Consider the following 23,989-nt stretch of genomic DNA (forward strand, 5'->3'; position numbering starts at 1 on the left):
ACAGTGTACAGAAACCAATACAATAGCATATTCTCTAGTACCAAAACATTTCATTTAAATGAAGAAGGGGATATTCAATTATTCTGTTTCCCCTAATTAAATCAAGGCTGATCATAGGACTTAGCTTTTACATTCGAAGGATTTGCTATTTTTGTTTATTTTTGCTCATTTAAAGAAAACCCCTAACCATAGTCCGATGCCATGGAGTCGTGGTAATAATCTCAAAAGACATTTATTTTTAAAAGATTCCATAATAGAGTGCAACAGTGGGGTTACAGAAGTATAAATCACATTTATTTTGTCCATAGGGAAGTTTGTAAATCAATGGTATATGTTTTTGTTGAAGCCATCAGCCTGCATTATTTCAATGTATTTAAAAAAAATCATGCTCAATAGCGGAATTCCTAGTGAAAAACTTAAAAAAAATCTCCATTGTTTTTAATTCAGTTGTGTAATTCCCAATGCTTTATGGGATTGATGTTAAATAAACAGTCTTGTACATTTGACATAGCTGGTTGGTTTGGTCTATGGCTTATAACTCCTAAACCAAGGCTGCTGAAAATGTGGAAGGGCACTGTTGCACTCTATTAGCTTGTTAGCATAAGATAAAGCACAATGAGCTTAATCAGGAATTGAATTAATGTAATTGAATAATGATTAAATGGCCTGAAATGGGATTCAAAAACTATTTCTGTGTCTAATACCTGTTTTCTGGCTGTACGATTCTGTTTTTTGTTGTTACTTAGCTGTAGTCACTCTTAAACGTTTGGTTGTGCGTGTTTGCTAGTATTCATAGGCGCCCCACTCCTACAGTGATACGTTACCGAAATATACCCAGAGTTTTATGCCTTTTCTGGCTTCTAGCACATACCATTTATTCAGAAAAATCAGCCCCTGACTGAACTGCACATTTTCAGACTTTTCAGAATTTTAGGTCACAAAGGATTTCCATGTTAAAACAAATGGCCTTAGCCATTTAAACTCACTCAAGTTGCTTTGCTAGCAATGATTTATCAAAATGCAAAGTACATGTGTGGGTCGTGTGCAGGTCAGTGTTGCTTAGCGTTTGTGGTGAGGGATCCATGCCAATATGCTTCCCATGATTCTCTCCGCCCTCCACCTGGCTTAGTCGCTCTTGATGCAGTGGTCTCTCTCTCCATTTCCTTCTCTTCTCTCCTCCTCCCTGCCTTTCTTTCCCTTCTGCTTTATACCTTTTCTCTCCGTAAACTTTACTTTCTTTTCCCAACTTCCTTGTTTTTTTTTTTTGTTTGTTTGTTTGTTTTCTCCTGCCTTTCCAAAACAGGAGGTTGGTCCTCCGAGACCTCCACTTCCTAAATCTTACCAGCCCCTGGAGTCCTCCCAGTCCTTTCCCCCCTCTGTCCCTCCCCTCCCCTTAGACAGCAATGCCTGGCTGCGCAGTATGGGCCCCCATTCAGGCATCCAGCACGAAGGCTACAAGAACGAGGAAGAATTCCGCAGCAGAAAGGTACCTCAGGAAGGCGGCCGCACTACGAGAACAAGGAATCATACTTCCACTGTGTCCATTTCCATCATCATTATTGCAACCTCAACAGCATCTCCTTTTCACGCTCACTCATTAACTTGATAACTTCCCTTTCCTTCTGCTGCACTATTTAACTTTATATCATCTCTGTTTGCTTTTACATATTTATCATTTTGTCGTTTATCACTTCATCTCAAACCAAACGCCATCACAATATAACATCTGTTGTAAGATATAGAAAATACTGGAATAAATTAATCAGATAGAGTAGCTTGTCTTCCATAACAGTTCCCATTTTCCCTCTAATGTGTGTGTGTGTGTGTGTGTGTGTGTGCTGGCAGACAGCTCAAGTTCCCTCATTTACAGACTTGTGTAGTTGCACCATTTTTGTCCTTAGTACCCATTTTAATTTTGTGCTTGCTTGTGTCAGTGCTAGTGTTGCGTTTATCAGTGCTGTGGTTTGTAGAAATGCTTCCATTGCTTTTACGTATAGTCATATTCGCCCAAACAGCTTCATGCATTTACAGGATGCTATTCATCACGCTACTGAGCAACCTTTAGAAGCCCCCACTGTGCACCATGCTGACTGTTTTTTTTCTTTCATACTTTTTTCATCTATGCTAAGAAAACTGTTAGGGTAATGAATTGCTAAAAGCTGTGCTAAATGGCGGGTGGTTTTGTGGGAAATGGTTCCCTAGGTGATAAATGTAGGTATGGGAAGGCATTTAAATCATAATATGAATCTAATCAAAATGGATCAGATTTAGCATCTGCTAAGAATCAAATAAGATTTAACAACTAGATTCTCAATTTGATTTTTAGAGGATTCTTATTTATTTATTTTTTAATCCTGTCAGGATCCTTTGGGGTGGCTGGTTTCAATTATGACAGAAATTCAATTAGCAATCCTGTATATTCCTTTAGGATATTTTTTTTATCAGGGTTTATATTTGCTATGTTCTGTTTCAGCACAACTACAACTCACAGGGAGAAAAGCCCGGCGACTTTGAGACAGAGCAAGACCGGCTATCCAACCAGAATAAAGGTAAGAAGAATGGCTGTCATTTTTAATCTGGACCTTTCTTGAGCATGTGAAATTGGGGATAAATCTGGAATATTATTATTATTGTTCATTGACCGTGATAAAAAAAATAAAATAATAGACCAATATTTAAAATATACTAATCTAAAATCTTGTATTGCAAAGCTAAATTCTAAAATCCCCAAATTCTAGGATGAATTCTAATATGCTTATAGAATAGCCAACTGATAAACCTAGGAACCAACAAAATTGTATTGCCTTACAATGGCGCCTATATAAAATATAGTGTATAACTGACTTTTTCCTCGCAGTTGGAATTGTTCCACCTAGGACCAAGTCGCCTTCAGAAGAAAAAAACAACTCTGATGCCGTCCAACGGAGAAATGGGAAGGTGTCCAACGGTCACATTTCCAGGGTAGGTTAAATCCGTAAATTGTTTATTTATATGATAAATATTTTATGATAAAGTATAATGAACTATACAATATAGTAGGTCCAATTTATCAACATGAATTGGTTACAGATTCAGTATGAATAGGACTATGTGGCATTAGAAGTAGTCTTTTATAAATACAGCCTGTAATGGTGTTTGATGTGTGTCCCAGGAGAGGCCAAAGAGTGCGGTGTTCCCAGCAGAAGTGAAGTCGAAAATGAGCGTGGAGGAACAGAACGAGAGGATACGAAGAAACCAGAGCAGCTCCGTCAGAGACAAGAGGCGTAGCCTCAACCTCTCCGGCAACTCAACTCACTACAGAGTGGTTAGCGTCATACTCTTAAACATATCATGAGTTTATGCAAGGCTAGCTGGTTACCAGTGCATCTCACTACCAGTAGCTCATGCTTTTGAGTTGAATTCTTACTCCCACTTTTTATAAGGGTCAGATTTATTACTTATTGAATTTTGATCATTTAGGCACTTCACAACTTGAAATAAAATGACTTTACTACACACTTAAAAATAAAGGTTCAGTAGCAATGGCATACCATTTTTGGTTCCCCAAAGAACCTTTCAGTGAAACAGTTGTTAAAAGAACCATTTTTTTCCTTTGTGTGAAGAACATTTTAACCTTTAAATGCATGATTGTTTGGTCAATCATTATTGCATATTCGGGTCTTTAGCGATGTGGATCTATATCTAACAAGGACGGATCTCTTCCTGTCGTGATAATATATATTATATATTTGATTATTATATTATTATACTTCTGATATTAGAGTAACAATTACAGAAGAATAAAATAAAGTACACTTTGATACCTTTTGAAGCTTGGAAGGGTTTAGTTTGAGAAGATGTTTTATACCATCATCACTGTCCTTGTCAGAGCTCATTTCCTCACCATCTCAAACATATTCTCAAAACGATCATTTTCAACGTTTTCAAAATCAATATTTTGATCGCTGTCAGCTACTTTACCAGATCTAGCATTAAGTGACAGTGACACTAGTTTTTCATTGTGTTCAGTACTTGCTCTGCAGTTAATCGCTGAGCCTTTTCAGTATTTCATACCTGTGTATTCTATTGTTTTCTGCCTGCGGTAACTATGAGTGAAACATCACTTCATCATTGTGTATCAGACATTGCCACCTTGTGGGAAAACAGGCATTCTTTTATCATTTTATAATTTAATTCTTGTTATATTGTTTATAATGAATTGATTGAGGAATACTAAGAAGATTGATGTCTAACTTAAAAAAATTCATGAGGATGAGGGTAGTAAATGACGTCCTGGGTCACTAAAGACCCGAGGTATGCATTTAAGAGTAAAAAATCTAAAGAAACTACTTGCGCTTGGAACCTATTGTGCAATGGAAAGGTTCCATGGATGTTGAAGGTTCTTCATGGAACCATAGATGCCAAATAAAGAACCTTTATTTTTAAGAGTGTAGTAAATTAAGTAAATTGATATATTATGTATCTAATAATAATTAATACATTAATTGGGTTCCATAAAGTATATGCTTAAAACATGAAATTATTTGCCACTGGTGTAAGACAAATAAAAGTAATTCAAGATATGAAAACAATAGATTTTTTTGCAGTGTACTTTAAGTCATGCCAAGCATTGAGCCACTTGTTCCTGTTATCCAGGTGCGGAGGAGAGTAACAGCTGATGAGGTGGATATTAAGGATCTCGAGGCGGCCGTGAGGGGAGGTGGTGTAGAGTCACCCAGGCAAGAAATTGCTCGCTTGCGACGACACGTGGAGCCCGAACACTATGACCTGGATCTCAACAAAGAGGTTAGACTAGAAGACACATGGCAGCACTGACATCATCCAGTAATTTTATATTTGTTTAATAATGGCTGGTGTGTAGGATATGCAAGGACTTTTGTGTCATTGTTTCTCCAGTTGTCAATGCCAGATAAAGTCCTGATCCCTGAGCGATACTTGGACATCGAGCCCAGTACACCACTCAGCCCAGAAGAGCAGCGGGAAAAACAGAAGAAAGTTGAAAGAATCAAGACACTGATTGCCAAATCAAAGTATGATGCGCATCATGTTCTCATCCAATGCACACCCAGTAACCTTCGTTTTGTTTTTGTTCTGTTTGGTCCAAACCCATTTTTTATAATGCCATAAACCATACGCAGCACTTGCCGAACAAAATGGGACTGTTACACTTTTAAAACGAGGTCAAGCTGTGAAAATACAAAAACACACCATAGAAGTCAGAAAATTTTACTTTTGTATTCTTTGGAAAATATAAGGTAATAGGTTTGAAACAACATTGAGTAAATCATGATAGTATTTCCTCTTAGGTAAAACCTTTAAAAAAAATAGACTTTAATCACATCTGTGGAAATATATATGTATTCTTTATTGTATATTAATGGATGATCTGTCTTTGCTCCAGCCTGCAAAATGTGGTGCCAGTTTTGGACGGGCCGGTGGAGGGATCCAGTAACCCGGAGCAGCAGCTTCATGAGCAGGAGAAACGCATCGAGATTTCCTGCGCGTTGGCCGCCGAGGCGTCCCGCCGTAGCCGGCTGCTCTCCGGTGAGGAAGCCTGCCGCCCAGAGGAGCCTGGCGAACTGTGACCCCTACTGTCTGATCACTGTCTGACCCTCATGCCCTTCTAATGTCACATGCTCCTCAATGTCCTCAATGCACACTTTCACCACACTTCAGTGCTGAGGTTGCACTTTAATTATACCTATTTTTTGAACTATTAGATTTGTTATTTTCGCAAAAGGAAATGATAATGTGATTTATTTTTATTATCACAATCTGCATTTGCAATATATTAATGAAGCTTTTAGATAACATCTAGATGTGTGACCTCTGTACTGAAGCACACTGTCTAATTCCATTTCGATTCACTGGGAAACTGCTCTAGAGTTTAATGACTATGAATATATTCAGGTTTGTTACCTTCACTAAATCATTAAACATCAGAACACATATGAATTGACAAAGGCAGAGAGGACAAACATAATTTATATTCAATTTAACATGCCTTTGATCTCAATTGCTAGATTAAGATTTTTAAAAGCAGCCAAAATGCAAAAAATCATGCTAATTTTAGGATCATGCATTGGACGTTCCTTCATAGCTTTCTTTCATTTTATTCCATATTGTTTTAAGTCAGAAATACAATTTGCATGGATTCATTTTACCTTCTGTGTTGTGGCTCCATGAGAGGACAGTATATGATCACCTCTCTGTCCCACAAATCCTTTTTCAGTTGCTTCATGGCATACATTCCTTTTGATATTTTCCCCCCATGATTCCACTGCATTGCAGCCCAGTGCGTCCCCAGTCCCCCTGCCTCCCCAACCAGCCTGGTCCCTCCCCCTTCTGCTGACTACTCCCACATCATGAGTGTGTGAAGGTGAGTCCCGCCCACTGCACAACAAACCCCGCCCCTTCCTTTCACTTCCAGTTCCTTACACAAACTCTCTTCCTGGGTCCTACTCATTACTGTCTTTGCTTTATTTTACTTTCAGTAGAGCTAGAAATATAAACGCTCAGAATATTGGGGTGTTTACACCACCCTGTTTTGGTATTTTTCTAAAAGAAAATAATTAACTGCATATTTATTCAAGGATTTATGGCTACTCCTTGGCTAAACACATCCTGCAATCGAGTTGACTGGCTTTCATTCTGTATATTTTAAATTTTTTCCAATGGACAAGTTTTGACACCAAGAGTAAACAGACTAACAATAAACCTAAAAGCTGCAATCAGCTCATGACATTAGCCAGTGATGATAAAAAACATATGACAAGAATTTTGAAAGGCCTGGTGTTTGAAATTGCACATTTGGACCATGTGGATCATATGATCTACAGTGGACTTTACAACCCCTACATTTCTCCTTGGGATCATTAACAGTTCATTAAGGAGCATTTTTACCTGCTATAACCACATGGAAACCAGATGCTGATATTTTGGCTTCAACGGTTGTGAATTTAATTGCTAGGCCAGAAACATACTCAACACAAGTGTGCGAACGCAGATGCGAATGTTTAACCAGATGCATTGCAAAAGTGTAATCCCTTTGAATGTATTTAACTTGCATTTTTCTGAAGGCAAACCTCAGGGCTCAATAGACTAAAAAGTGCCATTAAGCCAGACATTATTATGTAGTATTAGTAGCTATCTATAAACTTAAACATAAGTCAATTTTAACTATATAGGCCCTGCCATAAACAGTGTGTTTATGACTAAAGGTGATTTAAGACAAAAGTAGTATTACAATAATAAATATCTTATATATATTTATTTTTTTGCTTTATCTTAATTCCCACCCTAAACATTTCCCCCCCCTCATATACATTAATAAAATCTTATGACTTACATGGGCTTTTTTTTTATAATGAATACAATACATTATACATTTTTCTAGCTAAGCCAAGCTCTAAAATGTTTTTTTGAGTAGAATTTTTTTACATTTTGTACAAATTTTGTACACATATGTACACTAATGTTCCTCTAGTGAAAGCACATACTTGTGTTGTATTTTAAATTGTTGTTTGATACATTTTGACAGATTTCTAAGTATTTTCTTACCAAAAACTGAAAATTCTGGTTGACTTTCTTCGGCGTAACACAAAATTGTCCATACAATGAAAGCCAATGGGGTTTAGTGTTATTTCGGACTCTTTTATTGTATGGAAAAAACAGTTGAAACATTCTTCAAAATATCTTCTTTTGTGTTCTTCAGAAGAAAGTAAAGCCTCATTCAGACTCATTCCAAATCCTTTATTTTTTTATTTTTTTTTATATCCGATTGAAATCCGATCAGATTTAGCAAGAGTGAATGGCAAAAATTAATCAGATGAAATGCGATTTTTACAAATCCGTTTCGAGCTACATTTATATGTGGTTTGAAATCCGATTCAAATCGCATTTCTGGAAATCTGTTTCAGTTTCCAATTGGATGGAAAAATAATCGGATTTTGACTGAGCGTGAACGTAGCCTTAATCATACAGGTTTGGACCAATGGGTAAATGATGACAGAATTTCCATTTTTTGGTGAACTATCCGTGCTAATGCATTCACATATTTCCACAGAGTGTGTTTTTGGCTTTAGTATAATTTTTGTGTTTGAAAAACGTTCAGCTGAAATTCTTTGAACTAAAGAAATATATGACAGTTTCTGACAATGCATTTATTCTCCTCTTCTCTTTCTCTCTCTCGCATCTCACATTTTCCCAGCTCAAGCTCTTGCAGCTGTCAAATTTGACGATGAGCCCTTTTGAGTATCCAGCAGACAAAGAAAAGATGGAAAAACCCCAATGAACACCAAGAACATATGTTTTGCCTTCGTCAAACATTGTATTTCTTTTGATTACTTACACAATACCAAGCAGAGAAATATTTCAATATGTTTGGATGTCTGCGGAGGGCTGTTCAAGAGGTCATCTGCCTCCACATCTGCGCGCACTCCGTATTCAGAGTGCGCAACCCACAGCAGAACTAGGCTACGAAATTGAATTAATCAACTGTTTTGACTTGGTTTCGGAGGATGGCAGTCATATTACAAAAAGCTACAAACTAGCCAGGAAGTGGACGATGTTTACAGATTCATATCTGCTCTAGGTCACATTAAGTGATTGGAGTACACACAGCAAATTCATGCTACAGCTGCTCAGGGTGGATTCTGCAGACACAAGCACGTTCGTGACAGGAAAGAGCGCGACCAGAGGAAAATAGCCATGCTTGAGGAAGTTGTATAAACCAGACTAAGGACTACAGCAAAGTTGTCAAAGCTCAGTTTATCAGCAAGTCATCATGAGAGAGATTTGGAACCGCTGGTGTGATAATTATTTGTGTTCAAAACACTAGCCTCGATCGGAACTTGGAACAATCGCAGACCGTGGGCGAATCGGTTGTTTGATCCAAAGGATGTTGTTGATTCAAGAAGACTTGGCATTGGGCACTTCCCCTCCATAAATTTTTAGGCCAGACTCACTGTGACTCCTCCTGGCCTCCTTCTTTCCTACAATCCTCTCCGGTTTCACTATAGGGTTTGAGAACCCTCGTCCCGTCAACATTGCAGTCTCTCAAACCATTGTCAGGCCTTTAAGTACCGTGTGTATCTATAAAGAAAGCATATATATTGATATGACTATTACTCTAATCTTTGCATCAAAGCCATGTGGACTCATCATAGTGCTTTTACTGCTAGGACAGTTGTTACCAAATAATGGTACCTAAATACTTGTGAGCGTGTGTGTTAGATTAATGAGAAAAGAAGCCCAAACATTGGAAGTGTCCTTAGAGTTGTAAGTCTGCTTGTTGAAACGATGCGTGTTCATGCGGGGCCAGCAACTTGCATTACAGCCTGTATATACAGTACTGACTTTAAATTATGTAACCTGTTGCCCCAACAGAATATCAAAGCCCTTATTTGTGGATCAGTGTGCCATTTAGAGATTCATCTGGCTTTCTTTTTCTGCTGTGGCACAGTTTTTGTGTAAATATAGATTGACATGGAATTAAATGGAACAATATTTTGGATTATTTTTCTATCACTGGTAATTACCTCTGTAATCAAGCAGTTTGATTATAATGTATCGTAAAGTAAAGAACAATTTGCCAAACAATAAAAATCTCCTGTTTTGTACTTCGATCTTTCACCATATCGAAACCTCTGAAATGGCATGCAAGTTGTTAGCCCATACTGTGCTTTCTGCTTGTATTTTATTTTTATTTTTTATTTTATTTTAAACATGAAATCGGTCTGTCTTAGGTCTAACTGTTGACTAAACACTGGCCTTCGCTTGTGTATGAGATATTTTATGAAAAATTGTTTGAAAAATACTGTCATTTTTATTTCTCCCGTCAGGTAAAGTCATGGATATTATTTTGTTCTTATTCCCAAAAAAAAAAAAAAAAAAAAAAAAAAAACCTGAATCAAGCTAAAAACACAGTATGAGATCTGGAAATGAAAGTCAAGTTTCAGAGAAGTAGATTACTCATTATCACTTTTAAGCAAAAACAGCCCTGAAGGGGAAGACAGAGATCTATTTTTATCATTTTTCAGAAAGAGAAAAACAAGAACAATGCTTTGCATATTTTTCTATGATGTATAAATAAGGGTTTGATTGGTAACATTTATAAAATGATTAAAGAGAGTTTTGATCTGATGTATTATGGGGAATTGAGGCTGATATATTTTTAATTTATTGACCAAATCTTTACAGCATCCTTTTGAAGGCCTTGTTTAAGTGTTATTTTGTATGTAATTGGACAAAATGGTCAAAAGTCGCAGTTGGACAGTCAAAGCAGATATGTCTAATATTTGATAAAATATGTAGCGTATAAAGTGGGAATATCTAATTCAAAATAAGCACATTGTTCTGTGTAAATATTTTTAAATCAAAACACTGTATGTCATATTTACTGCTATTTTAAGTAAAAAAAAACAAGACTGCTTGAGCTATGCAAATCCAACAAATTAATACTTCATGTGCTTGCTTTAGAAGTACCCTCATGCAATAAAGCGAATGTATTTAAAACCTTCATTTGTTAAAACTCTTCATTTGTTCATATCACTTTTTGAACCTTAAACACAGAACAACCATCCTTTAAACATGACACTTTTCTTCATTCATTTTTCGCAAACAGGCAAATCTTTCTAGAGGTAGACAACAGAATTTCTTTGCTTCAACTTGTGAGGTAAATAGCACTCCCATTGAAAACTATTGGGAAAATACACCAGCCACGTGAAAAAAACGCTTTGGTGGACACAGGGCCTTACTCTTGTTTTGGTAGTTGGAAATGGAATACTCCACAAAGAAACTCATAATGTTGAGCCAGACGACAGTCAATGCATCTTTCCAACATGTTTTTTTTTTTATTAATTTTTTTATAGAAATCCCATCATATTTATGACCACAATCATTCCTCCACCACTTGTAGTTGTAAGTAATCGATGAATGTGAGACAAATTCAAATTCTGCTGTAAAGCAAACAGTATGTTAATATGTTTATGATACACACTCTAATGGAAAGTATTAAGGCATTGAAGTAATATGTTGTGAAGATCAGTTGGTTAAAGGATGGTTCACTTTGTTGCATTTGTTAAACAGAGGATAGGACAAATGAGTGCACTGACTGAGAAGGGATTTGTGTAATGGAAAATAAAGAGCTTGTTGGGGATTGTTTCAATAGATACCAGGAGGGGAACGGGTTATGGTTGAGGTAAAAAGAAAAAAGGAAAAAAAAGAGGTTAATGGCAGGACGGAAAAGAGGAAGAAAGAGATGCATTTGTAGATTTAAGGGAGATATTTTGCTACCAAGATCTTGGTAACACTTTACAATAAGGTTTCATTTGTTAACAATAAACAATAGCATTTATTAATATTAGTCAATGTTAATTTAAAAATGTACAAATACATTTTTTAAATCAAAAGTTCTATTTGTTAGCATTTGTTAACACACTGTGAACTAGCATGAACAAACAATGAACAATTCAATATGTGACATTAATAAATGCTTCAAAAAGCTCATTGTTAATTCATGTTAACAATGGGACTTTATTGTAATTTGTAAAATAGCATTTGTTCCCACTTCCAAAAGAGATAATGCTGAGTAAATAGAGATGTGAAAATTCATATTATACAGTTAAAAACACATTAGAATGGTGAAAGCTTGCTGTGTTATGACCTGCCATAGCCGCTCTCACGTGTGTGAGAATGAAGTGCAATTTTTCATTGAGTTTTACTTTCACTTTCACCATTGTGTTGTTTCTAAGCTAGTCAAATGAAACTTTTTTGCATATCATTGTACACTCATGAGTGTGATTTAAAACATGACGGCGGTGATTCTTCGTTAAAGATTTATAAGCCATGAACCAAGCCAATCAGCCACAAGGTGAATCACATTACAAACTTTGATTTGAAGTAAAAAAAGTTTTTGAAAATAAGAAAAAAGACTTAGGAACAAGACTGTACTTAACAGTTTTAGTGAGGGAAAGAACTACAATCCCATGAAGCATAGCGAACAGAATAATCGAATTATATAAATATAGTAATATATAAACAATATTTTAAGTTCATTGCAATATATACATACATACACACAAATATTTAAGAGTTTTGAAAGCGTAGTGAGATCAACTACGCTAATACATTTTTACATCATTCGCAGTGCTTCATGGGAATGGGAGGAGCTAAAGAGCTATTTTGGCTAGTGTTGCTTTTTTCGACTCACTGATTGGTGTAATTTTCACTAAGAAAAGTTTTTTACAACAGTTTTTCACTAAGAATTCTGCCGTTAATAGGCCTGTCTTTAAAGGTTTAAAGTTATTGTTCAAAATCAATTTTCCTATAGAGAAAATCACATTTTTGCGCTCCGACGTCTCATCTGCATGTCCACTACACAGCCTAATTTTACAGTTCTATATTTTGATATTGTACAGTACATATCACCTGGGCATTAGACAATAGATAAATCATGCTTATTTAAATGATGTATACAGTTGTATAATAATACATAATGTTCCATTTGAACTAAGATTACAATTTTAAAACATAATTTAAACATAATTTTTTCAATTTACAGGTTTCAATATTCATACTATGTTTACATATGACTCAGTAAAGCCCTGCCATTCGGTTCTATTTATTTAATGAATCATAATGCGATCGTATTATTAAATGCGCTATTATTATGTTTGAGACATCAACCACTGGTCGCTGACCATAATGTTTGTATAAACTGTAGGTAACAACTGGTAAAATGTACATTTAGGTCATAAAAACAGTAATATTTTCTTCTCAGCCATGTCAACAATTATCCGTGAGTGAAATCTCCTCCCATCTGTTGTCTGATTGGCCTTTCGCAAGGATTCCTGGGTAGTTAAAGTGCGTGGAGCCTGCTTCTATGCGGGCTTCGTGGAAGACCGCTTCAAGGGTACAAAGGGGGCGCTGCTGAGCACACTTCAGAGCGATAAAATGCTGAATGGGACGGCCTACGGACTCATAGACTCAGCGAGCACGCGCAATTCAAGTCCACGAGACCGAAAGTCCGCATGAAGTGCGCCATTTGGGACAGGGCCACACAGTGTCATTGAGCATTGCATTCTGGGTAGTCGCCGCCATATTTTAGGAAAGCGTATGAAAAAAAACGTTTATATCTTGTAAGAGAGTTTATATCTTGTAAGAATTGTTAGACATAAACTCAGTCATATTTGTGAGATAGTCACATTTACCTTTTTTATTTTTTATTCTGTGGCAGAAACAAGGTTCCACGGGCAATGGGGAATATTAGTAAAATATCTAACCTTTGACATGCTGCTCTTGACAAGTCAGAATCAAGTAGGCCTATGCCAGAATTTTGTTTAACTATAGTTACCAAAAGGGTCTCTGATAAAATGACTATTTTGCACTATTTTCTTCTGAACACAGCTAATATAAATATACAATTATTTGTCATGCCAATAAAGCACATTACATACTCCAATTATTTAGATTGGGGGATAGGAGATATTACCAAATTGTGAAAGGTGTTAGCGGTCATATTAGAGTTTTTTTTTGGGGGGGGGGGGGAAGGAAATAAGGGCAGAGGTTGAGTTGACGCATGAATGAGTGAATGGACTGTGATAGATTGTAAAGGAGATAAAGTGATCATCATTCTAATACGTTTGGTTAATATTCACCCTACGGTAGGGTTCAAAGTCAAGTATTTATGGGAAACGTTCAAACCAGTAAAACCCAAGGAACCTAAACCGGAACATCTGAGCCAAGAAAGACAACAGAGGGGAACCATGATCACTATCACTGAGTTTCAGAGTGAGTGTCTTTCTTTCACTGAATATAAATGAACCGCTGTATGACTTAACTGAACACAGAGACACTGGTATGTTCATTCTGACTTTTAATGTAACTTAAACAGAATGAGAACACGTTCTCCCTTTTAAATGACTACAGTAATAATTGCTTGATCAACTTACTAAAAATATAGCTAAACAATCTGTTTTAACTGGATTCTAGAAATCGGTGTGGGTCTGTCAGGATTCGGCATGTTCTTTGTGCTGTTTGGAATACTGCTGTACTTTGACTCGGTCCTGTTGGCGTTTGGTAATGTAAGTCCTATAATGAGCTGTTTACATATGACACAACAAGCTAGATCTTTGGTCATGGGAAATGTTTTTTAAAGGGGTAGTTCTAAAAATTGGAGATCTTCCCAACCATATGTCACTTTTACCAAATAAGGTTTTTTTTTTCTTTTTTTTTTTTTTGCTAAACACAGCTAATCTATTCCATACAAACTTTAAATCCAGAAATGGTAATAAGCGCGAAAGGCCCAAATACATGAATTACAATAATCACTTGTAAAGTGTGTCAGAAAATGACATTCAATATCGTTCTAAAGTTTAGTTTTTTTATTATTATTATTCTGCAAGAATGCATTAAATTGATCAGTCAGAGTAAATATTTTTAACATTGTTACATAAACCTATATTTCAAATAAAAGCTACATTTAAAACAAAAATATTGAGCAGCACAATTCTTTTTTTAACATTGATAATCAGAAGTCAGCATATTAGAATGATTTCTTAAGGATCATGTGGTACTGAAATAATGATTGTTTACATTTTTTTAAAATAATAATATAGACAACAGTTATTTAAATTGTAATAACGTTTCATAATGATACAGTTTTTACTGTATTGTAATAAATGCAACCTTGGTGAGCATAATGTTTCTTTCAAAAGCATAAAACAAATCGGTATAGTGCACATAAGTTTATTTCTTTGTTTTGTATACTTTCTGAACATTTTCCTTCTCTAGATTCTGTTTCTGTCTGGTCTGGCCTTCATCATTGGCTTGAGGAGGACAGTCCACTTCTTTTTCCAGAGACAGAAGCTCAGAAGCTCCGCCTTCTTTCTAGGAGGCGTGGCTTTAGTTCTACTAAGATGGCCTCGTATTGGCATGCTAGTGGAGACCTATGGCTTTGTGCTTCTATTTAAGTGAGTAAACAGTTAAATCATGTCCTGTCCATGTGTGCGGGGCAAGTGCCTCATTTGGTTAAGATGTTCTTACTTTAAACCAACCAAGATGCATTTTACCTAATCGCATTTTGAAACCTTTTCTATTTTTACTAAATACATGCTATTTGTCTGCTTGAATTGGCATCATTCTGGGATCGTTCCTCTCCTAAACTGACAAATAACACAAATCTGCATTGTTTGTAGGTCATTCTTCCCAATGGCTTTTGGATTTCTCACAACAGTCTTGAACATTCCCTTTTTAAATACGGTATGGAACAAAAGTTGGATCAAAACTTAAATCTATATTAAAGTTAAGCACAACCAAAGTGATTCTTTTTTTAAACAATACAATTAAACATTCAGGGTTGACTTTACATTCCTCATTGTTTCTTTGCTCTCTTTCAGATGTTGAACAAGTTATCTGGAAGTAGTTCCTCAATGGTGTGAGGGCAGATGTTGGAAATCTGGATGTGCTGCTGCAGTGCACTGTTAAAATGTTAGATTTTTTTTCATATAAATATATATATATATAAATGGACTAAGGTATATGATGGATAGTTGTGTGGTTTATTTTATTTTAATATTTAGTCAATTTTTTATAACAACATGTCCTTATAACTTAAGAAACTATTATAATAACTTAAGAACGTTATTTTTGTGTTCATTTATTTAAAAATATATCTTTTTCCATTAAAAAAAATATATATATATATATTTTCTGCAATATGAGGGTTTGATGAGCGCAAGACATACGTTGATCTGTACTTTTTCCATTTCCCTCTTGAGATGAACACAAGCAAAAATAAAATGTCTGGTGATCTTGTAAAGCTTCTTGGCCTGCTCTCAACGCTAAAAGTTATGAATATATATTTTAGAGGAGTGCTTTTCCAATCATCTCATTTCTATTCCATCTGTCTGCTCCCCCCGACTTCAATGAACTACCCTCACATTGAAAATCAAATGATATCGAGTTCAAATATATAAAGGCTTTGTGGTTCTGGAATGTTCCGGTGAAATGGATGGGTGGTGGACCCACCCCGGGGCAAAAAGACAAGATCAGAGGGAAAGAAGGGAAGCTTATGCAGGTCTCCCACCCACCGGGGAGGCTATGACGCAGGTGATGTTGTATGAAAAAGATAAATTGTGTCTGAAAATTGTATGAACCAAACACAACCTCCATACCAGCAGGTGTAAAGGTAAGCCATTTACTTTATTGTCCCACTGCCATGAAATGTTCATGTTTGCATTGCTAGTTGCATACATGTATGCGTGTAAGCGCACATTTATACATTCTGTGTGATGGTCTATTTGAAGTCCTTAGGGAGTGTAAGCACACATTTATACATTCTGTGTGATGGTCTAGTTGAAGTCTTTGGATGGTTTGATTGACGGTTTTACATGTACATATGCATTTGACATATTTTTCAATGTGATTACAGTTTATTGACGTTTTTTTTCTTTTTTTAATCAGTACCTGCGTTCACTGGAAATATGCATTTTTGCAATGTTTTTGTATAGGCAGGTAAAACCAAACCAAAAGGGTCTGAATGTGAACTAAATGTGATGCTTTTTAAAGAAGAATCCACTTTTTTGTATGCTTTTCAAAATGTAAATGAATGCACATTTTGATATCGCTAATTCCATGTTCAATTTGAGCCTGTGCAGTTTTGAAGAATGATTTTCATTCTCTTTGAAGTGTGTGTCTGAGTTTGTGTGTGTGTGGGGGGATGAGGTATACCCTACATTATGGGGACAAATGGCAGTATCCGAAATCCTTGTCCTTGTAGGAACAATTTTTGGTCACCAAGAGGAAAACAACATGTAAATCATACTAAGTGGTGTTTTCTGAAAATGTAAAAATGCAGAAATTTTGGTTTAGGGGACAGAATATACAGTTTGTACAGTATGAAAATAATCGTGTATATGGAAAGTCCCCATGATAACCCAATGTGTGTGAGTGTGCGTGTGCCGTGTGTGTGGTCCTTGTAAACCCCACAATACATTATGTATGTACAAGAATGGCAATACAATGATGGGACATTTTTTTGTTTGTTTTTTCCAGTAAGGAAAGAATCTAATCATACTGAATTATATTTTGAAAATGTAAAAATGCAATGTGTGTGTCTGAGCTCACGAGTATGAAAAGATACAGAGAAATGTCACTGAAACGTGTGATCTCTTAAATGAGTCTTCTTTTAAGTCCCCATGATTCAGAAAACAACCATGTGTACTGGTTTCTATACATTTCTTTCTTACAGAAACTAATTTTGGTTCAAAACACATTCAAAATGATGCTACTTACCATCATTTTGATGATGTCAGTGGCGATTCAAGACACATACTCTTCAGTGCATTTTCAATATTACTTAAAAGGTAAGTTTAATGTTGTGTTAACTTGAATTAACTTCTAATAAATATATTAAAAATATATAGCAAATATTAAAATGTGTTAAACAGTCTTAAGGCAACAAATGACAATGCAACTGAAAGGAAATAGCCATCTAAGATTCTATGCATTGTAGAGGTTTTAAAATCTGTGTCTTACAACATTTACTATTGTAGTAACAGTTTATAATTTTATGGAAAAACTTCATAATGTTGATCAAAAAAAGTTAAATTATTAAATATATCAAAAGCCTGTATTGGACATGTAAATACTGTAAAGCATAGTTTCACTTGTCTGAATGAAACACCTATCTCTAGATGAAACTCCTGAAGAAGCATCACTCCGGGTTCTCAGGAGAACTGATCCTCGTCCCACAGCTGGATCTCCTTCTCCCAAGCTCTCAATGCACTTCTCCATGGGTGCAGGTCCTCAGCGGAGCACATGGTGGTTGTCTCCAGAAAAGCCTTACACAAAAAGAAGGCAGCATGTTGCATACTACAACCTCAATTCCTTCGGTCTCCGCTATGGGAAGAGAGATCAGAACATGCTTGCAGGATTTAAACAGAAGATACATGTAAAGTGAGGTCCAGTAGAGTTGTATATTGTTCTTTCATGTAATCTTTGTGATCCTTTAATCATCTGATTGCCACATGTGATTGATGTACTATTGGATTGATATGTGGACAGAACATCCCATACAGCAACATAGATCCAGGCCCACATCTGGTACACATGGATTCCACACGGCCCAGACGCCGGCTGGATCTGGACCAACACTATATTGCTTTATGGGATTAGTGAGATAGTTCATAATCTTCACTATAAAGAGGTGTATTGATAACTTTGAGGCCTCATTTTACTAGTAATTAAAACATTATCAAACAACCTGAATAAAGGGACTTTATTTGGTGACATTTAAAATAAATGGTAAAAATGTTATTTAAAATGACTGAATCATGAACTAGGTTCAATACATTAGGTTACACCTCTGAAAGTGATTTCATTTTTGTGTGTGTATGCTATGTGTAATATACTTCCTTTTCACACACTCTGATGATCAAAAACCTAACATGTTTTTTTATTTTGTTTTTTACAAATAAACTGTGATGATACTTCATGTTGCCACATCAAGCAAAATCAGGAAGTTGTTAAAAAATTACTGTATACATTTATTTATATCTTGTAACTTAAACCGATTCTAAAACCTCATCCGGTCAGGTTCTCTGATTATTTCCGTATTTATGGTAAACTTACAACCAAAGTGAACTGCTCACTATTAAAATATACTATGATATCTGTTAGTTTTGTTTCTGAGTTTGAAAGTTTGATCATCCTTAAAGACTGGACTTAAATTTCTATCTTTCAACTGTATGTGACCTATACAAGGATCAATAATAATAAAATTAGAAATAATCTGTAAATTTGTATTTATTTATTTTTATTTTCAAGTACACATTTTAACATTCAAAGCATCTCTTTCAATGAGCAAGATATTTTGGTGCTGTATCTTCAGTGTTTAACCTTATTTAAAACTGGTGACGCTCAACCACAACTTTCCACTGACTCTAGATGGTAATCACTGAGCGTTTCCGTGGTTGTGCTTTTGAGAGGGAACTTGATCAGCACTTTGATACAAATATTAAAGACCATTATCAGAAACAATTTGAAAAACGAAATAATTAGTGCGAGTGTCTGAAGTCATGATGTGGATCATACACCCTGTATTCATTTTTACACTCTGCTTGTTTCTCTTCAATGTGGCAGGTAAGACACGTGGCACAAACTTTATTATTTTTTATTTTTTTTCAGATATATTTTCTAATAATGCTCAATAGGATGATTGTTTAAAACCAGAAATGTAGGGTATCTAGCTTAATATAAAATTATATAATAATAATAATAATAATAACAATAAAGTAAGATAACGACTGTAATATTCTTAAAGAAAATGTGCTGCGTGCAAAATACAAAATGATTATTAAATTAATAAAAACTCTTTTAATTATATACCATATCACTATAATACAGTTGTTATTTAAACAGTTAAGATCTGAAAGTTGTGATCAAGTAAAACTTTGTGTGTGTGTGTGTAAAAGATGAAGAGGCAAGCACAAACGTGTACAAATATATAATCTGGAATGGAAAAAAAGATACAAAATATTTCTTATGTGGCAGAGAATGATTTCGAGGCAACAAAAATGCAATATATTGATGTAAATGATGTTGAAATGAATCTAATGCAATTTGTAACTTTGTAACATCTGAAACTGAATATAGAATAATACAAAATCAGCACACATTGTCTAGTTGATGACCTGTATCAGTTTGTTTTAATGCAAATTAAATGTATTGATTCCCGCAGATCCAGTTAACAGCACAGGAGGAGTTTGGTAAATCTGCAAACATAACAAACGTTTTTTTGTAGATTTACAATGTAACACATTATTTTTTACTTTTAGCCTTTGAGTTGTAGGCTACAGTAAGTATTTGTATTTTGACTTCTGTGAGAAGTGACACGTTGATGCCGTACAAATCGGCTAAATGACTTGAAACAGTTTTTGTATAATTTTATTATATATATTATATACACAACTTAATCTTGTGATGATTACAGTTATCAACATTTATTTATGCATTGTTTTAGTGATGCTCCTCATCTGTTATTGTACGGAATCATCGGCTTCCTCGGCTTCCTCGTTTTCTTGGTTTTCATTCTCCTAATTCTTCTCTTTAAAATCATCACGATGCAAATTGGTGAGTGCATTACAGTACTACGTTTAATTGCTTATTTATTCCTTAATATCATAGTAAATAACAATAATTAAGTTTTTTTTTTTATTCAAAAGATGTAGCTTTATTGATGTGATTTTTGTTTTAACTCAGGCTTTAGAAGAGACACTATCCACTTAGCTAGCGACACGGAAGAAGCAACCGCTTTGGATCAGAATAATGCATTAAGTGTTTCCTCTCCTTCATGCAATGGTAAAAACATGTTTTACAATTCGTCTTACTGTTCGTCCACTGAGGCTTTCACGCTAAACTTTGGCCTTGTCAATTAGGTGGAGATAATTCATCCTCTACTAGTTCTGAGACCCCTGAAGGCTCGGTAAGTCATCTGAAAAACATTCTCCTTCAAGCACCTGAATACCATCCATTATGAATTCCAGATGCATCACGTGCCATTTTAAGGGTGTTGCAATTCTTTATTAACATTTTTGTTTAATATGGGATTTTGTTTTTGTTTGGGTGTCAGCTGGCAGATCTTTCCTGTAACTCTCAGCGGTATGTAAGCCTTCAAGACCGTTCTAAGACTTCTGACTACATAAATGTTTCAGAGAGTGCTTCACCTGGACCAGTGAACTTACATAATAACAAAATGGATATAAACTATGTGAATGTTAAAGAGTCTCAACAGAAGAAGATCAACAGAAAAGGCCAAGCAACCTATGATGACGGTACTAAAAGTGTTAGCAGCGATACAAGCGAGGAGTCTGCTGTGAATTACTCCAAGGTTGTCTTTACTAAGATAGATAGGCCTATGTTAAAGATGTGATTAGCTTTTGTAACAAATTAGCTTAAACGAATCACTCACCCACCCAGAAATGAGAATTATTATAATTTACTCACCCTCATGTCGTTCCAAATCTGTATGACAATAATGTTTCAGTAGTTTTTGCCCATACAATAAAAAGTCAATGGGGTCCAAAGTAACACTGCTTGGATTGACATTTCATTTTATTGACAAAGAAATAGCCTAAACAATCTTCTTTTGTATTTCACAGAAGAAATTGATTTGGAACAGCATGAGGGTGAGTAAATGATGACGGAATTTTCATGTTACAGTTTATTAGTCCTTTTAAAATTCTGTAAAAAGGTGTGCGTATAAAGTTACAAATGTTCATATTTTCAGAATGAAAACATACAATTTTCAACATGGTTACCTAAGCATAAGAGATGGGAGGCATTTTTTTTTTCCAGTGAATTTTCAGCCGCACTTTTTAGTGAATTTTGCAGATCAAAAAACACCACTTCCTGACAGGAAGGAACCAGACGTGCATCTTTGAAAGTCTAACAGTAATAAATAACTCATTTAAATGTGCAGGCATCAAATGCTGTAACCTGATAACAAACATGCCCCTTTCTTCACTATTGACACTTGCTTTTTCACCGTCAAGCATCATTTTTCATTTAGGGCCTGTGGGAGACCATAAAAATCTCACGATTCACCAGGAGCGCATCTCGGAACATTGTGTTATTAGGACAATTTTTAAGTATAACTTTGATATTTCCCAATACCACAACACGTTTGATGCAATTTTTAATATCTGATATTTACAGGTTTAATATTTGAAATGCCGCACATCAAAATGTCAATGTTATGGTGGTGGATCGCATCAGCTTGCACTGACACTGTCCCACCACTTCGTGGTATCAATGGCTCTGCATGTGTTACTATGAAAGCCTATTTGAATGTGAACTTTGTATAAAGCTGTGATGTTATTTTGAATGCAGTACCCATTTATAGTCCATCTGTGCAATGTCGAGAGCACACATTCAATATCATTCTTCTCATTTTAAGGCCAAAACATCTGTATGCGATAGCCTAAATAAACAACCCTAACCACACATACGGATATCTGATAAACACAAACCTAAAAGGACTTTAAAAGTCACCCTATTCTGATAAGACACAGATGTTTAAATAATTAAATAATTGGAGGAGACATCCAGATTCCTAGAAACGCTTCTATTTTGAGTTCACATACGAATTGAATTTATTACTAAATTAGTTTTGCATTGTAGCACTCTTTTCAAAGTGAGCCTTTTGTGAAACTGCTTTAAATTCAGCAGCAACAGTTGTAGTTCAATGAACTTAAAGTGCATGTCTTTGTGAATATTGTTACAGTATGTTACAAACTATGTGTCATAGAAGCATTGCTACAGACATTTATAAACATACCGCGTGCATGTGGTTCTAGTTAGGGATTGAAATAAATACAGTTCGCATTGAAGGGGGGAGGGGGGGGGGTGTTATCTTTAGTAGCAGTGCAACAAAGAAATGCCATTGCATTGCTCACATCCGACTAAAACTGAATGTTATGTCCACTTCATTGGTACTCAGCTGCAGGCACATCATCATGTTATTAGTCCAAGATAAGATAGATTGTTTTTAATAAATTATTTCAAAATCAAACTTTTTTCTTTATACAAAATTGACATTGTCACATAAAAACTTTAATAACAAAAAAAAAATTCCCACAAACAATAAAAAGGGATTGACTGTTGCGAAACATTACTCAATGCAAGGAGGATTCCAATCATTTTGGCACATCCACAGAGGTTTGGCGTGTGAAGTTTGGTGGTTTGGTTAAATAACAGCGCTCTGTTTCCACAAATCTCCCCAGCACATGCAAGATCTGTGTTGTAGACCAAAAAAAACAAAAAAAAAACAAAAACAAAAAAAAACAGCCTTAAGTTGGTGTGTCCCTAAACCTTTTTTCCTCCAATTTTGTTTTCTTCATTGTGGCTCTGTTTTATTCTCAATATAAACCATGCAAATGTCTAAATCCAGTTCTGACATTTTGAACAAAACAACAGCTTTACACAAAGAAGTTAACTCTATGGTCATCGATGCATTGCTAATAAGCCAATGTCTCGAATTAAGTTGTAAAACATACAGTATAAACAATCGACCGGTGAGGTATACCAAATGTTAAAAGCTTTCATTAAAATGTCTTAATAGCTCTAATGTGTAATTGCTTCAGTGTGTCAACAGTTACAATGGCTTCATTATCGAATTAAATAAAACTTGCTGGAATGTTTTTAATTTCTTGTGTGTAATGAAAGTTTGACCACCAAAATCTCACTTCAATAAACTTCTCTAGCTTTATTGCTACACTGTTTAATACTTTTTATGACAGATTTCACTTTTAAAACCACAAGAATTGCATTTAAAATATTTAGGGCTGGAGGAATTGATTAGAATTTCTTTTCTTTCTTTCTTTCTTTTTATTTTTTATTTTTTATTACCAGTGACAAAGTATTTTCAATCATTTATCTGTTCTTTTATGTCTGCATATGCAGGGAGACCAGGACATCTCTAGGGTTTTGCCTCAAATGTCCAGCTACATAAATTATTGGTTTCAAACACTGTCTTGAATTAGTACTTTTTGTGTGTGAATTATAGCTTCCAAACAATCCTAGTTTTGTTAGAGTAACAATGTGAATTTAAAAGGAACGTCTCGGTTAGTAACCCTCATTCCCTGAGTAGGGAACGGAGACGTTACGTCAGTGACGACGAATGGGGTTTCGCTTAGAAAGCTTATCACCTTCGATATTAGAAAATGAGCCAATGGCAATGAAATGCCATGGGTCTGCGGAATTTGCATAGCGTAACTCCGCCCCACCTCGTGGGTATATAAGGAAGTACGGCGGCATCATGCAGATATGTCTTCGCTGAGGAGCCGAGACTGAACGCGTTCCAGCGGAAGTGGCAGAGAGATGTAACGTCTCCGTTCCCTACTCAGGGAACGAGGGTTAAAAACGTAACCGAGACGTTCCTTTTCGTGGTCACTACGAGTTACGTCAGTGACGACGAATGGGGTTCCCA

General features: G+C 35.5%; 3 protein-coding genes across 17 annotated transcripts in view; all 3 read left to right on the forward strand.

Moving 5' to 3' along the window:
* The window catches only part of plekha6 (pleckstrin homology domain containing, family A member 6), a 99,388-nt gene extending 88,867 nt beyond the window's left edge, over window positions 1–10,521 (forward strand). For 11 of the 14 annotated variants that reach the window (XM_082156109.1, XM_082156108.1, XM_082156098.1 and 8 more), the window contains 9 exons: window positions 1,304–1,486; window positions 2,474–2,549; window positions 2,858–2,961; window positions 3,152–3,304; window positions 4,636–4,785; window positions 4,897–5,030; window positions 5,402–5,544; window positions 6,233–6,379; window positions 8,210–10,521. In XM_082156109.1, the coding sequence (XP_082012235.1) occupies window positions 1,304–1,486; window positions 2,474–2,549; window positions 2,858–2,961; window positions 3,152–3,304; window positions 4,636–4,785; window positions 4,897–5,030; window positions 5,402–5,544; window positions 6,233–6,369 (1,080 nt within the window). In that variant the 3' untranslated portion in view covers window positions 6,370–6,379; window positions 8,210–10,521. The remainder of the gene's footprint in view (window positions 1–1,303; window positions 1,487–2,473; window positions 2,550–2,857; window positions 2,962–3,151; window positions 3,305–4,635; window positions 4,786–4,896; window positions 5,031–5,401; window positions 5,545–6,232; window positions 6,380–8,209) is intronic. The other 3 variants (XM_082156105.1, XM_082156107.1, XM_082156110.1) reach the window with 3 other exon arrangements.
* Window positions 10,522–13,637: 3,116 nt separating this feature from the next.
* On the forward strand, window positions 13,638–17,727 carry golt1a (golgi transport 1A). The gene is made up of 6 exons (XM_082155601.1): window positions 13,638–13,791; window positions 13,993–14,084; window positions 14,794–14,972; window positions 15,198–15,261; window positions 15,399–17,366; window positions 17,697–17,727. Exons 1-5 carry the CDS (start codon window positions 13,767–13,769, stop codon window positions 15,438–15,440), a joined length of 402 nt encoding a protein of 133 aa, XP_082011727.1. The 5' UTR covers window positions 13,638–13,766; the 3' UTR covers window positions 15,441–17,366; window positions 17,697–17,727.
* A 1,205-nt stretch (window positions 17,728–18,932) lies between these two features.
* On the forward strand, window positions 18,933–23,275 carry LOC309488242 (uncharacterized protein). Of its 2 annotated transcripts, XM_082156350.1 has the most exons (7): window positions 18,933–19,143; window positions 19,742–19,769; window positions 20,024–20,133; window positions 20,263–20,361; window positions 20,439–20,485; window positions 20,633–20,890; window positions 21,162–23,275. In XM_082156350.1, the coding sequence occupies exons 1-7, from the start codon at window positions 19,080–19,082 to the stop codon at window positions 21,198–21,200; spliced, it is 645 nt and encodes a 214-aa protein (XP_082012476.1). In that variant the 5' UTR covers window positions 18,933–19,079; the 3' UTR covers window positions 21,201–23,275. The 2 variants fall into 2 exon arrangements, with proteins under 2 accessions (XP_082012476.1, XP_082012475.1); XM_082156349.1 differs by having other exon boundaries at window positions 18,934–19,143; window positions 20,633–23,275.
* Window positions 23,276–23,989: the final 714 nt, after the last annotated feature.

This window comes from Leuciscus leuciscus (genome assembly GCF_965113295.1).
Source record: "Leuciscus leuciscus genome assembly, chromosome: 23".
Taxonomy (NCBI): Eukaryota; Metazoa; Chordata; class Actinopteri; order Cypriniformes; family Leuciscidae; genus Leuciscus; species Leuciscus leuciscus.